Below are 16658 nucleotides of genomic sequence, written 5' to 3'. Positions count from 1 at the left end.
AGGGAAAAAAAAAGAAAGATGCTGTCAGAGAGGGAAAGGAGATAGGGAGAGAAAAAGAAAGGGAGGCACATTAATAATACATGGGATCACTTCGGATGAGACAGTGTGGAAAGCTGGACTGTGAATTTCCTGATATCCTGGCATGTCTTAATGCTAGTAGGCAGGTTAGACCAAAGGGAGTATGCTGAGAAGAAAGGGGATTTCAAAAACAGAGAGGAACTAGCTCGGGGCAGTGATAAGGCATTGCGTGTTGGTCTAGTGGTAACAAACCAGTTGTACTTGGCAATATGTTTCGGGACTTGGGCTAGGAAGATTTTTTGCACAAGGATACAAAGATGCTGCTGATGTCGGGCAAGAAGAGGGTGCGTGGAAGCAAGTTTATAAAGACAAAGGGAGGCAAATGTTTGGTCTTTTCGAAACAGAATTTTCAGAAGCAAGCGTTGATGTACCTCCAGTCTGTGGAGTAAAGTCTGAGACAACCCGCACCAAGCTATATCGCAATAGTCAAATATAGGCAAAATGTACGACTTAAAGAACAATTCTCTGCAGTTATCATTCAAGTGTTGGCAGTGGGGTTGTAGCATACCTAAGGACGCACTCGCACGCTTGCACACAGACTGGACTTGTGGAGACCAGGAGAGTTGGCGGTCGAGAATAACGCCCAGGTGCTTGTGCTCGTTAACAACTTTAATAGGTGTACTATTTAGACCAGGAAAATACAGAAGTTGAGTGGGGGGCGAGGGAGAGAAGAACATGGCCTCGGTTTTGGCGAGGTTAGGCTTCAGTTTCCAGGTTTCCATCCATGTTACTGTAGCGTTGACCCCGGACTGCATGGAGGCCGTGAGGTTGTCTGCCGAGCTGTCGGAGCACATCAGAGCAGTGTCGTCAGCAAAAAGACTTACATTTGGTACAAGGGCTGGCAAGTCATTAACGTACAGTAGAAATAGGAGCGGCCCAAGTATGGACCCCTGGGGTACCCCAGACACGACTAGTAATGGGTCTGATAGGGAGGTAGATACTCTGACAGTCTGGTGGCGGCAGGAAAGATAGGATGAGAGCCATTGCTGGGCTGGACCGTGTACCAAGAAGACGGACTCTAGCTTTGCAAGCAGACCACGATGCCAGACGGTGTCGAAAGCTTTCGCTAGGTCAAAGAACACGATGCCAACATGCCGCCTGAGGTTCCGCTGGGTGTAGATGTCTTGTACTAGACGTGTTAGTTGGAAAGTTGTGGAGTCTCCACGGCAGAAACCGGATTGAGATGGTGAAAGCGCTGGGGTGACGTGGCAGTACAGAGACTCAAAGAAAATACGTTCACAGACCTTGGACACAGCGGGAAGGAGAGAGATTGGTCTGTAGTTGCCAGCCTGAGAGCGTTGGCCTTTCTTATAGATCGGGACGATAACAGCAGATTTCCAGACGGACGGAAATACTCCTGTACGATATGACATGTTAAAGAGCAGGCACAAGGGATAGGACAGAGATGGCGCAAGCCATTTGAGAACCTCATTGGGTATGCCATCTTCGCCAGGGGACTACCTAACATACCACCCCTCCATGAAAAAATCCCGCGTCCTCGCGGAGAGAAAAAAAAAGAGAGAGAGAGAGAAAGAAAAAAATGACTGAAGGAGAAAAAACACACACACACACACAACGCACGGGCCTCACAAAAGTGTGTACTAAAAAATGCACCACAGATCATTACAACCGTCAACGTTCCTGTACTACTCATACTATAGTGTGTACATTGCCAATAACAACGGGCCCAAACGCCCCTTCAAAACATGGCACAAAAAATAACTATTGGAGTTCGACGAGGGACTTGAATTGTATTCTGATGACTAGTATTTTGCACGGCTAATAGAGCCTAGTTACACTTTAATATACGACATAAATAAGAGAGCGTGGCTCACCATGATCGGACCCCTAATATAAATGAAGGACACCCGCGCGCACACACACTACAAAAAAATTCACGAAATAAATTTGACGAAGAAGGAACGCATACAAAAAAAAGAAAGAGAGAAAGGTAGCTGACCTGCATGGCTTGAACGAGACGAGGGTGACATAGAAGACGAGGTTCACATGGACGAGACGAGGTTGACATAGACGAGAAGCGGTTGGAGACGAGATGGACATAGGCGAGACGAGGTTGACATAGACGAGACGAATGGCGGTTGAGGACGACTGGGCATGGGATGATCTCAGGGTCGTGGGTCGATCAATAATTGGGCGCCAATGTTGAGTTTGAAACAGGACGACTGACGACACATTATCCAGACATTACAATGGAAACAGGTAGGTTGGGGGAACGACATTTATTATAGACGACGAGACAAGAGACCAAGACGAACGAAACGACTACATTGAAGAGTGAGAAAAGAGAGAGAGAGATCAAGTCTGAACGGCAAGATAAAGGGCCTGGGTAGCTATGGCAAATATGGGCGCGCAAGTAGCTACCCAGGCCAACGGAACAAAAGGTGAGTACGCAAGTGCATGCAGGCCAGCTAGAAAAGGTACGGGAGGAGGTACCTAACAAATTCATAAAACTGTGAACGGTACAATTTGTCTTTTTCTTTTAAAATACATAAAACTCTCCTCCTCCATGCGCTCTAAAGCTGACCACTGCGACCATTGCTACTTTTGTTACCCGTGACCCCTTTGTTGTTTGAGATTATTGGTGTGAGTAATGGCTACCGAGGGTAGCAATGATCGGCTTTAGAGCGCATGCAGGAGGAGAGTTTTATGTATTGTAACAATTCATCAAAGGAGAACAATTCATGGACCTTGCAAACCATCTGAAGAGCAGTACTGAGGAAGAGAACGGATGGGCATGGACGAATGTGTTAGTTTGCTGTGGTGAACTGCGCTTTATGTCTTCCATTTTAGCATCGAACTTCTACTTTGCAGGTTGTTGGTGAGTGTTGGGACATGATGCTTAGTTTTGTCTCATTATATTTCCATAGAGATCACTACATATTGCCCAGAGCCTGAAAGTGTGCTGAATGGAATGATGGTTGACACTGACAACACTGGCCGTATACTAGGTTCAACACGTACATTCCGGTGTCAAGATGGATACATGCTGGGAGCTGAAAGTAATGCTGTCATAACATGTATTGAAGATATGGTCAGAACGGGGCTCTGGACACAGCTTCCTGTGTGCGAAGGTGAATAAACTTTTACAAGTGATTCTATTTGGAAGTACATACATTTTTTGTTTTATTTCCAGTTATCTTCTCAAAATCAATACCACTCCCACGGTCTTACGTTGCAATTTTACAAGTTACTATCTCCTAATGTTCACCCTTGGGGCTTCATCAGGGAGTATACCAGTGTCACAACAAATGTAAACTGGGTCTTTACATGACTAGCATGACATGCAAATTCACGCTCACGGACTCAGAAGATATTGCAGGGGAGAATTGAATGTGTTACATTTTCACAGCTTAGCATAGCGAAATAGAGCACACAATGTATTTGTTTTCCACGTGGTAGGTGAAGTTGCCCACCCACCCAACCAGGTTAGATGTGTCTTCCGATGTTCTTGATATTCTATACCTGTGCGTATGGCTTTGAAGTTTGTTACGTTTTTTAAATTCTTTGTTCCTGCCCCCCCCCTACTATTTTGACCTGTGTGGACCCTGGCTAGACGTTACTGAAGTAACGTCTTTTGCAGAGCTACGGGAATAGAAGAATTTTTCATCCAGCGCATGTGCCAAGAGTGAATAGCAACTAAATAGAGCGGTTGTCAGTTGACAAACGGTTTGCCAATTGAAACCACCTTTTTTTACAATGCAGTTGCGTGATGTCCACCACTTTCTGGATTAGTGGTATTTTATAAACAGTATTTATTGGCTTTTGAGCAAATAAATGCTGTTTATAAAATACCACTAAGGCCAATAAATACTGTTTATAAAATACTCCTTTTTTGGGAAAGTGCAGGTCAATATATGTATAATAAATGTAGTAGGCTGATGATGAATTGCAGATGCAGACTGATCCAGAGTTACTCATTACTGTTTTCCGACTGATGATCGCTTAGTGCTTGAAACTCGGAGTAAAAACACTTTTTTCGTCCTCTTATTATTGTTTGAACTAGCTCTGCCTCTCGGTATTGAGCACTCTCTTGGACAGCCAGGAATCTCTCTGTTTTACAGTCAGATAGACAGTCATAACTTGTAACGTATTGATCCTTTCTTCTTTCTTTTAAATAGATTTGATACTCTTTGCTCAACATCCGAGTTTTAAAAAGAATGGAGTGGCCACATTTCTAGGTTGAAACCGAAGTAACTATTTCGTCTATGTACAATTCATAAAACTGTGAACGGTACAATTCGGCGTTTTCTTTTAAAATACATGACACTCTCCTCCTCCATGCGCTCTAAAGCTGACCACTGCGACCATTGCTACTATTGTTACCCGTGACCCCTTCGTTGTTTGAGATTATTGGTGTGAGTAATGGCTACCGAGGGTAGCAATGATCGGCTTTAGAGCGCATGCAGGAGGAGAGTTTTATGTATTGTAACAATTCATCAAAGAAGAACAATTCATGGACCTTGCAAACCATCTGAAGAGTAGTACTGAGGAAGAAGACGGATGGGCATGGACAAATGTGTTAGTTTGCTGTGGTGAACTGCGCTTTATGTCTTCCATTTTAGCATCGAACTTCTACTTTGCAGGTTGTTGGTGAGTGTTGGGACATGATGCTCAGTTTTGCTTCATTATGTTTCCATAGAGATCACTACATATTGCCCAGAGCCTGAACGTGTGCTGAATGGAATGCTGATTGACACTGACAACACTGGCCGTACACTAGGTTCAACACGTACTTTCCGGTGTGAGGGTGGATACAAGCTGAAAGCTGGAAATAATGCTTCCATCAGATGTGCTAAAAACATGTCCAGAACAGGGCTCTGGACACAGCTTCCTGTGTGTGAAGGTGAATAAACTGCTACAAGTTGTTCTGTTTGGAAGTACATACATTTTTTGTTTTCATTTCCAGTTATCTTCTCAAAAACAATACCACTTCCACGGTCTTGCGTTGCAATCTTACAACGGTTACTATCTCCTAATGTTCACCCTTGGGGCTTCATCAAGGAGTATACCAGTGTCACAACAAATATAAACTGGGTCTTTACATGACTAGCATGACATGCAAATGCACGCTCACGGACTGAGAAGATATTGCAGGGGGAGAATTGAATGTTTTACTTTTTCACAGCTTAGCATAGCGAATGCAAATGACTTCCAGAGGGTTTGTTATTCTAATTGTGAGCTGTGTGCAAACACAATTAATTTTAGCACGTTCCTATTGTAGTTTGAATGAATAGCTACCCAGATCAACGGAACAAAAGATGACAAAAGGAGACAAAAGGTGAGCATGAGGGTGCATGCAGGCCAGCTTGGAAAAGGTTGTAGAACATATGGTAGGAGATACCTAACACTTGGATAGTGGGCAAAAATTGACTAAAATACACACTGAAACAAGGTCCAAGAGTGAGGGGTCAATGCTAGCCATCCATCTTTCGACGGGAAAATTGCTGAGCCGAACGAACCGATCAATTCAACCTGTCCAATGGCGCCATTACGAAGGCCATATTTAGGGGCCAGTAGCAGCGAGGTTACGTCCTGAAATTTGGAGTAGACCACCACCATAGTCTGCTACAATATGTCCCTAAGCACTAACAAGTGGTCTTGAATAAAGTTATTCACTAAAATCAACTGGAAATTATTCAAATTTCAAACTATCCGACGGGCATGCACTAGCCGAATTCAACCGCGTGGCAGGAAAGCAAACACGGAGCGCCTCCATATGCCTTTTCGCTACGCTACCAGCACTGAGACATCATGGGAATAATCCCTGCCCTGGCAGAAACTCGAATGAAGCCGCCACGAAGCGTCACTTGCTGAGCAACCGTCCAACATGACCAGAAAGAAGAACTGCCCCACAACAACAAATCGGCGCAAGGACTGCAACAGTAGTGCAAGATAGGCCAGAATGATCTCTTGTGCTGGCCAGCTAGTGCACGCGAGTTTCACATCATTTTTGCTATGATCCTTGATACACAGTAAGGGCATGAACCTCGCGTCATTAGGCTCGCTTTTGGGGATGTTCTTCACTCTCCTTTTAGACTAATTCCTGTAAAATGGTAGAATATGTATGTATGCGAAGTGTATTGAGGGAATGCATGCAGCGGAGGGCGATAGTGCAGGTTCGAACCCACGTTATCGTTAAAAAAAAAGATCGAAAAATGAGAAAAAGAAGCGAGAGAGCTTGAAAGCTCAGGGCCCTACGCTATGCTTTTTTTGCCTAGCTCATCATGCATGTTATTCGAACTGATGAAAATGTTTTTGCAATACAATGATGTAGCCGATCAGTTCTGTTAGGTACCTCCTCCCGTACAACCTTTTCCAAGCTGGCCAGCATGCACCCCATACTACGTCGTACTCACCTTTTGTCTCCTTTTGTCACCTTTTGTTCCGTTGGCCTGGGTAGCTACTTGCGCGCCCATATTTGCCATAGCTGCCCAGGCCCTTTATCTTGCCGTTCTCACTTGATCTCTCGCTCTTGTCTCTCTCTTCGACAATGTAGTCATTTTGTTCATCTTGGCCTCTGTCTCTCCATCTCCCTAATGAATGTTGTTAAATCCTAACCTGTTCCATTGTAATGTCTGGAGAATATGTCGTCATCGTTTTCGTACTCAACAGTTCTAATAACATGCATGACGAGCTAGGCAAAAAAGCATAGCGTACGGCCCTGAGCTTTCAAGCTCTCTCATTGAGCTTCCTCCTGCCTGTCGAATTGCCTTATATGCTATTCCACTGAGCAGAGATTGACTGTGGAGACCCAGAACAGGTTGCCAATGGCCAACATGCTCTCACCTCTACTGTTTATGACAGCCGTGTTGGCTACTCATGTGACAGTGGTTATGAACTGGTCGGGGATGCCAGTGTCAGGTGTCTGCTGAATGGACAATGGAGCAGCCCAGTACCACAGTGTGTCCGTAAGTATTCTGTGTTACAGTATTGCCGCTGGAAGAATTGGCTTTGATGCCCGCTGAGTTGTTGGCTTGTACGTAACTGAGACCAAGCTAAGTAGCTGCATTGCTGCTTCTTCAATCTACGCTTCATCAATAGCGGGTATTCTTGAGCACAACTTAATAGAGCTGTTTGTGTTGTGCGAACACAATTTAGCACGTTCCCATTGTAGTTTGGCCAGCGGTCAATGGAGTAGTTCCGTGCCAGTCTGCAACCATACGTCCAGACATGAGTGAAGTGCAGGTTGCTAGATTGATTGGTGTTTTGAAAACCAATATTGTACATCCCATACATCATGCAATTTAGTTTTCTTTCATCTCATTGGCTTGAACACAGCTCCTGTACCCTGTTCTATGCTTTTCTGTTCTTGTTCTGTCGGCCATGTTTAACAGCAATCACGTGTGCTGACCCAGGCAAGCCAATGTTCGGTAGTCGTGAGCTGGAGGGACTGGTCTACCAGAACCGTGTTGACTGGGCTTGCAACGAGGGTTACAACCTTGTAGGATCACTGTCTGCTATCTGCCAGGCCGATCGTACCTGGACCAGCCATGTACCTCGATGCGAACGTAAGCTTCATGATTGGCATTGTCGGAACACAAAATAGTATGTTCCTTGTGTTGGGTACAAAGAGAAGTCATACTCCCCAAGACACAACGGACAACGGGAACGAGTAGTTGGGAAGACATTTATTATAGACGAAGAAACGGAAAGACGGAGACCAAGACGAACACAACGACTAGATTATGGAAGAGAGATATCGACCTGAAGGCAGCGGATCTCTCCATGGAGAGCGCTCTCCAAGCTGCAGGAGATAGACTAACTTGGCTTGACACTGTTGACAGATGCGTAGACTCTGCTCCTGTCTAACAGGTTCAGGGAAGATGCGAGCTGTGTTTATTATTATGGAGTTGGCTTTATTTCACTCACGTTGTCATGACATGAGGTAAGAACCCCATCACCGGGCCAAAAGAGACCAAGGGTAATGAGAGAAAAAAATAGATAAATGGCCAACGCAATGAAGACCGAAGCAAAAAGGATTGTAAAAACCAAAGCAAAAATATTGAAAGCCGAGGCAGAAACTGAGAGACGAACAGAAATAAGCAGAACGATGGAGGAGGCCAGGACATATTCGAATACAAAAAGATGGAGGAGGACAGGACATATTCGAATACAAAAAGAGTAATCACAAAAATGGACTACCAACAAAAAGAGTAATCACAAAAAATGGACTACCAGGAATAGATCTGTAGAAATAGAGGAAGTGATGAATGCCGGACATACTCAAATGGCAAGAGAAAAATCAGGTTGTGAGGACCGTCATGCTGCACAATCATGGATGTCAAAGCAAATGCGGTATTGGAGGTTTATACGGACTAGCTCTACCCGTAACATGAGGAGCCTAATGCCGAATGCCAAGAACCGACTTGACGATGTTCAGCGTGCCCAGGATAGCACATTGCTGAGCCCTTTCAATGCGCAGAGTGCCTGCCAATGCCAACACAAAGTGTGACAGGGACACACCAGTCAGTCCACCAAGCGCCCCAACAACCAGGGGCACAACGCGGACATCATCCACATGCCAGATGCGCCGCAGCTCTTGGCAAAGGGGAGCGTACTTAGTTATTTTTTCGGCGATTTTTGTGGGCACATTCTGGTCCAATGGAACACTGACATCCATCAGCAGCACCTGTGTGCTGGACCGCAACACCAGGTCTGGACGGTTGTGGCGCACTTGCGTATCCGTTGGGATATTGAATTCCCACAGGAGCTTCATGTCAAGATTTTCCGTGACAGGCACAAGATGATTATTATTATTATTATTATTATTATTATTTTATAATAGCTATAAAGAGAACAAATTCTGCTGTCATCGCCACACTACAACAAAGTCATGAAGGTTTACCAAAATCGATTTTCTTGTCACAATCATCAGTGGAAAGCCGTGACTGAAGAATAACCATGCCAAATCAATAATTTATCTACATTCAATAATGTGTTACGAGAACAAAACAAAGTGCTAAAAATAGAATGAGGGAAGGTGAGACAATAGAAGTAAAGTGAGAGCTAAGTGCAACAGGGGTGAGGAACTAATTGCAACGCTAGAACTATGTAGTGAGACAAACAATCATGCTGTGCACCTACGAAAACAATCTTAACGCAACTACATGTTTCTTCTGCTTACAAAGATCAGGCTTATGCAAACGAATACAAACAGCCTCAAGTACTTTCAACTGACTAGCGTACCGTGCACGACAAAGAGCAGAAAAACTAAAATCATCATACACCTGCAGACACTTAGGGTGAGACAACAGATGAAGAAAAACGGCAGACTTCTTACGATCACAATCACCATCCGATTCCTCGTCTCCACCAACCGCAACCTCGTCCCCCGTCTCATCTTCCAACTCATCCTCAGTGTCGTCCTCCGTGTCATTCTCCTCATCACCACCGATCGGTCCCAGGCTCGCTTCACGTTGCTGAACCTCTGTTCGTTGACTCCTCCCTTGATCTTGACGGTAACCTGTTACCATTGCTGTTGTTGTCATTGCCGTTGTTCCTGTTGTTGCTAAATCTTCTGTTCCCAGTGTCTTCACCGGTGCTCGACATCCAGTACTGTAATAATTCATTGAATAATTAGCCGTTGATCGTCTAGGTCTTTGAATGTTGATCGTATTGTTTTCTCTGTTGAATTCCGTTTCCCTCAGCCTTCTTTCTTCTTGTTCATGTTCAGTGCTCACCTCATCCATATTTGCCCGTTCCAGCGACACCACAGACTCAGCCCCAGCACTGCCGATGGCAGATGCAGGTGGCGGTTCTGGGGGAGGCAACGGCAACGATGGCGATGGGGGCATCACCATGATCACCTCGCCGCAGCGTCTACTTTGGTCTTGAGCTGGATGTTGTTGTGGTGTACTTTCTTGTGTTGTTATGGTGCATTGTGTTATAACGTTAGTGACAATGTGCACATTATCCATCTCCACGGCTCTCGATACGGGTAATGGAGGCACTATTGCCGTCGACGGCAATTGTGCTAACGATGGCTCTGATCGAGGGTTCTTAGGTGGCCTGCCGCGTTTGGGTCGCAGTGCCCGTGCCGAGCCAGTCAGCATGTGCAGTGGGACGTGCTGCTTGATACGTGCGTTCAGATGTTGAAGAGTCCTACCAACGTACCGACTACCGCATTGTCGGCACTCCAATTGGTATACCAATTTAGATGCGAGTTGGGTTGGTAGGACATCCTTCCTCACCGTGAACGCACGTACAGTTGTGAAAACCGGTACAAAATGTACCGCGTAGTACGTTTGTTGTACAATTTTGCGGACCACGCGACTCATGGATAATGAGAGGTTACCTTTCCAAGGGAGAGAAAGATACGTGGGACATTTGTCCGGGCCAAAACGTATTTCCTTTCTATGCAGCCTTTCGCTCATGAGCTCCTTCAAGAGATCGTCGGGATACCCGTTCTTTAGAAAAACTGACTTTAGGAATTCCAGTTCCTCAGCCAGTTTGGAAGAGGAGCAAATACGGTTTGCTCGATCCACCAAGTTACGCACTAAATTCACCTTGTATTGGTACGAACAATACGAGTCAAACATTATGTACTGGCCGGTGAATGTAGGCTTTCTGTACACAGATGTTACTGTACCTGAGTAAAACTGGCTGAGGAACTGGAATTCCTTTTACTCAGGTACAGTAACATCTGTGTACAGAAAGCCTACATTCACCGGCCAGTACATAATGTTTGACTCGTATTGTTCGTACCAATACAAGGTGAATTTAGTGCGTAACTTGGTGGATCGAGCAAACCGTATTTGCTCCTCTTCCAAACTGGCTGAGGAACTGGAATTCCTAAAGTCAGTTTTTCTAAAGAACGGGTATCCCGACGATCTCTTGAAGGAGCTCATGAGCGAAAGGCTGCATAGAAAGGAAATACGTTTTGGCCCGGACAAATGTCCCACGTATCTTTCTCTCCCTTGGAAAGGTAACCTCTCATTATCCATGAGTCGCGTGGTCCGCAAAATTGTACAACAAACGTACTACGCGGTACATTTTGTACCGGTTTTCACAACTGTACGTGCGTTCACGGTGAGGAAGGATGTCCTACCAACCCAACTCGCATCTAAATTGGTATACCAATTGGAGTGCCGACAATGCGGTAGTCGGTACGTTGGTAGGACTCTTCAACATCTGAACGCACGTATCAAGCAGCACGTCCCACTGCATATGCTGACTGGCTCGGCACGGGCACTGCGACCCAAACGCGGCAGGCCACCTAAGAACCCTCGATCAGAGCCATCGTTAGCACAATTGCCGTCGACGGCAATAGTGCCTCCATTACCCGTATCGAGAGCCGTGGAGATGGATAATGTGCACATTGTCACTAACGTTATAACACAATGCACCATAACAACACAAGAAAGTACACCACAACAACATCCAGCTCAAGACCAAAGTAGACGCTGCGGCGAGGTGATCATGGTGATGCCCCCATCGCCATCGTTGCCGTTGCCTCCCCCAGAACCGCCACCTGCATCTGCCATCGGCAGTGCTGGGGCTGAGTCTGTGGTGTCGCTGGAACGGGCAAATATGGATGAGGTGAGCACTGAACATGAACAAGAAGAAAGAAGGCTGAGGGAAACGGAATTCAACAGAGAAAACAATACGATCAACATTCAAAGACCTAGACGATCAACGGCTAATTATTCAATGAATTATTACAGTACTGGATGTCGAGCACCGGTGAAGACACTGGGAACAGAAGATTTAGCAACAACAGGAACAACGGCAATGACAACAACAGCAATGGTAACAGGTTACCGTCAAGATCAAGGGAGGAGTCAACGAACAGAGGTTCAGCAACGTGAAGCGAGCCTGGGACCGATCGGTGGTGATGAGGAGAATGACACGGAGGACGACACTGAGGATGAGTTGGAAGATGAGACGGGGGACGAGGTTGCGGTTGGTGGAGACGAGGAATCGGATGGTGATTGTGATCGTAAGAAGTCTGCCGTTTTTCTTCATCTGTTGTCTCACCCTAAGTGTCTGCAGGTGTATGATGATTTTAGTTTTTCTGCTCTTTGTCGTGCACGGTACGCTAGTCAGTTGAAAGTACTTGAGGCTGTTTGTATTCGTTTGCATAAGCCTGATCTTTGTAAGCAGAAGAAACATGTAGTTGCGTTAAGATTGTTTTCGTAGGTGCACAGCATGATTGTTTGTCTCACTACATAGTTCTAGCGTTGCAATTAGTTCCTCACCCCTGTTGCACTTAGCTCTCACTTTACTTCTATTGTCTCACCTTCCCTCATTCTATTTTTAGCACTTTGTTTTGTTCTCGTAACACATTATTGAATGTAGATAAATTATTGATTTGGCATGGTTATTCTTCAGTCACGGCTTTCCACTGATGATTGTGACAAGAAAATCGATTTTGGTAAACCTTCATGACTTTGTTGTAGTGTGGCGATGACAGCAGAATTTGTTCTCTTTATAGCTATTATAAAATTGTTGTCTCCGCGTCGATTATTTACATTATTATTATTATTATTATTAACTTAGAAGTTGCGACTTCGGCGGTAATAGTCATGAAGTTGGTTGCTCCAACGAGGAGCACACGCTTCTTGCCGAACTTGACACTTGACTGACTCACGACTGCCATCCGGAGCCCGCCAGGAGCACGTCGCACCTTCCGCTCGGCAAACCTGAAAGAAAGCACCACTCCCTGCTCAATACACAGTGTTTCGGGGAATTGACCCCTCATCAGTTGAGCTTGAGTAGGCTGAGGAAGATTGTGCCTGAAAAGCAGCACTTATATACTGCTCTCCAGGCACTGTGTATTGAGCAGGGAGTGGTGCTTTCTTTCAGGTTTGCCGAGCGGAAGGTGCGACGTGTGTAACAGGTTTAATCGAACTTGAAAAGTAAGAGGCCTGGTTGAGCGTGCCTCGACCAGTTATATGCAAAAGGTGATAGTATACATGTGGCAATGGCGCCAAGGAAGGTGCTAATAGACAGGCGTAAGACGCATGAGGTGCGAGGGAGTGTAAAGTTATAGCGAACAGGGGAAAACTGTTACATCATCCCCCTCCTATGGAGAGGAAGGAGCTTATAACCCAAATGCTCAAGTGGAATAAAGTACAATAAGCGCAAACACGTGCGAGACGAAAAAAGGCTTCGCACTGAAGTAACACAATAAGACGACTGAAACTCCATGCAAATAAAAGTGTAATAAGCTCAACAAAATTAATGTGTAAGGTGAAAACTAGAAGTTCAACTGCAAAACTCAGCAGGCAAAAGCCAAGGTTTTGTACTTCTGAAGTGGAACAATGTCATTACCAGATTCATCCAACAAATAATGTTCAGGCTCCCAAGTGGCATCAGAGTAGCCTTGCCACTTGACTAGGTACTGAAGCTGATTCTGCCGACGGCGGTGACTGAGAATGTTCTCCACCACATAGCGGGCATGACCATCAAGGTCCGTGATAGGCGGAGGCGTAGGCTGTCTCCTATTAGGAATAGCGTTCTTCTCGTAGGCACGGAGTGCCGACACATTAAATACCGGGTGACAGCGGCTGGTATGAGGCAACTTGAGCTTGTAGGCATTCGGGCCGACCACCTGGATTATAGGAAAGGGGCCAAACCACTTGGGGCGTAATTTATGGGATGGTCGGTCCCGAGCTTCAGGAGTCAGGAGGAAATCCCGGTAGACCATTACCAAATCTCCCACCTTCAGCTTTCCCTCGACCCTTGTCCGATCTGCATAGAAGGCCTGACGAGCTTGAGCTGCCACTAGCGCATCTTGTGAGATCTTGACCGCGTCTTGTCTTGCTTGCAACCAATCAGCTGAATCTCTGCCTCCCTGAATAGGGTTGAGGAAGTCGGGTGGCGCTCTGGGATTTAGACCGTAATTTAAGAAGAACGGTGTGTTTCCTGTAGATGATTGAGTAGCGCTGTTGATAGAAAACTCACAGAGAGGTAGGAGCATATCCCAGTTATCTTGCTTATGATTTACAAAAGCCCTCAGCACATCCTCTACTATTCTGTTTACTCGTTCAGTTAGGCCATCTGTCTGAGGGTGATTGGCAGTACTAAATGCTAGTTTCGTTCCTAAGCGATCAAACAATTCCTGGAAAAATGCTGCAGTAAATCTTGGATCACGATCACATACAATACTAGAACTCAAGCCATGAAGTCGAAATACATGTTGAATATACAGATCAGCACTTCCTTTAGCGTCAATAGTAGAGGAAGTAGGTGCTAAATGTACACACTTTGTCAAGCGGTCTACAAATACATATATAGCATCATGACCTGTATCCGTCCTAGGCAAACCCATAATAAAATCCATCGAGATATCCGCCCACGGCTGACTGGGCACTGGTAAATTCTGCAAGAGACCAGTTTTTAGCTGGCCGCCTTTAACTCGTTGGCAGACGTCACATGACTTGACAAACGCCTTTACATCCAGTCCCATTCTGGGCCAATAGAAATATCTAGCGAGTCTGAAATAGGTGCGATCTCGACCGGGATGCCCCGCAGTCACACAGTCATGGTATTCTTGAAGCAGGGCGAGTCGGAGTTTGCTACTCTTTGGAATGCATAACCGGTTCTGTGGTGAAGATCTGAGATAAAGATAACCGGGTGTTTCATTTAGAAGGTAACGGTCGTGCAGATTGTCATGGCTTGAATTTTTCAGTCTCCTGATAATGGGAGCAAGATCCTTGTCGCACTTGTAACCGCTGACAATTAACTGCGCTATGTCTGGATTAATCTCTAGGGTATGCTCTATGGCATTCAACTGAATGTTAGGAGGATAGGATGACCCGCCTATTTCAGAATCACTGAACAGATCTGGACGGCGTGAAAGCGGGTCGGCAATGTTTTTCTTTCCTGGTTTGTGAAAGACCGTAAAGTCATAGTCAGCTAAAAACTCTACCCATCTTGCCTCACGCTTGGTGAGAGTCGGTTTGGTTCGTAAATAGACAACACCCATATTATCAGTCATCAGGTCAAAGTGGCGGAATAGATAGATTCTCCAGCACTTTAATGCAAATACCACAGCCAACGTTTCCCTCTCGGCCGCAGTATAGTTGCGTTCTGCAGCTGACAGTTTCCGACTACAATAGACTACGGGATGCAAATCCATATCTTCTCCCTGCTGCAGGAGCACACCCGCCACGGCAAAGTCACTTGCGTCAGTTTCTACCGTGAAGCTTTTCTCAACATCGGCCTTAGAGACTCGAATGCTTTCTGTCTAGCAGCGCTCCATTCAAAGCGTGAATTTTTTCCGGTGATTTCTTCTAATGGACGAGAGATGGTCGAGTGTCGATCTATGAACCTTCGGAAATAGTTTGCAAAGCCAAGAAACTTCCTCACATCAGTTACTGACGACGGAGTTGGCCATGTTTCCACAGCACTTATCTTCTTGGGATCAGGGGAAATTGATGTGCCGTTGATTTTATGCCCCAAGAAGAGAACTTCTCTCACACCGAATTCGCATTTAGACTGTTTGCAATACAGCTCACTATTTCTAAGTGTTTCTAGAACTGTTTGAAGATGATGCTGATGATCTTCCCAGGTCTTGCTGAAAACTAGAATGTCATCCAAGAATACTACAACGAATTTTCGGAGATGCGGTTGCAGAATAGAGTTCATGAGTGGCTGAAAGGTGGCCGGGGCATTAGTCAGCCCGAATCCCATGACTCTAAATTGGAAGTGGCCGAACGGCGTATTAATGGCCGTCTTAGAAACATCCGAGTCTTGAATTCTGATTTGATTGTACCCCGACCGCAAGTCCAACTTGGAGAAATATGCACTGCGCTGGATCGTGTCGTGACTCGCGACATCATAAAGATCCCGACTCAACGGACATGAAAGACATTTACGTTTCTTGATTTGGAAAGTTTGTTTCTTTGTTTCTTTCTCAAACAAGATTAAATTTCAACGGAAAAAGGGCAGCTGCATCCACAGGCAGGGCATCCACAGGCAGCTGCCCTTTTTCCGTTGAAATTTAATCTTGTTTGAGAAAGAAACAAAGAAACAAACTTTCCAAATCAAGAAACGTAAATGTCTTTCATGTCCGTTGAGTCGGGATCTTTATGATGTCGCGAGTCACGACATGAAAATTTGGTGCCGAACTCCCGGGTTTCGGCACCAAATTTTCATGTCGTGACTCGCGACATCATAAAGATCCCGACTCAAATTTTCATGTCGTGACTCGCGACATCATAAAGATCCCGACTCAACGGACATGAAAGACATTTACGTTTCTTGATTTGGAAAGTTTGTTTCTTTGTTTCTTTCTCAAACAAGATTAAATTTCAACGGAAAAAGGGCAACTGCATCCACAGGCAGCTGCGCACAAAGAACATGCATAAAAATGGCGACCACGACCTTCATTTACGTGGCATGGTAACAAAAAGGAACTAGTGCAGCGACAAAACAGAAATGGAGAAGAAGTGAACAGCAAGGAGAGCGAATCGCTAAAATGCACTAGCCTACTGTCTGTACAGTCATGTAGTTAGTGAACACGCAGTCACGTGGTCACGTACACATAAACGTCATACCAATACGTCATCATGGTGATGCATAACAAAAGGAAAAGAAAGTCACGCGTGAGCAAA

At 45.4% G+C, this 16658-nt stretch overlaps 1 protein-coding gene across 1 annotated transcript in view; it reads left to right on the top strand.

Annotated features, from left to right (window-relative positions):
• Positions 1 to 16658, top strand: part of LOC135808884 (sushi, von Willebrand factor type A, EGF and pentraxin domain-containing protein 1-like) — a 108226-nt gene that overhangs the window by 13526 nt on the left and 78042 nt on the right. The window contains exons 3-6 of the mRNA XM_065322125.1: positions 2967 to 3170; positions 4739 to 4942; positions 6834 to 7007; positions 7434 to 7607. Of these exons, the coding sequence (XP_065178197.1) occupies positions 2967 to 3170; positions 4739 to 4942; positions 6834 to 7007; positions 7434 to 7607 (756 nt within the window). The remainder of the gene's footprint in view (positions 1 to 2966; positions 3171 to 4738; positions 4943 to 6833; positions 7008 to 7433; positions 7608 to 16658) is intronic.

Source organism: Sycon ciliatum, chromosome 2 (genome assembly GCF_964019385.1).
Source record: "Sycon ciliatum chromosome 2, ocSycCili1.1, whole genome shotgun sequence".
Lineage (NCBI taxonomy): Eukaryota > Metazoa > Porifera > Calcarea > Leucosolenida > Sycettidae > Sycon > Sycon ciliatum.
Note: the sequence above shows the minus strand (reverse complement) of the source record. Positions and strands in the feature narration are given on the sequence as shown.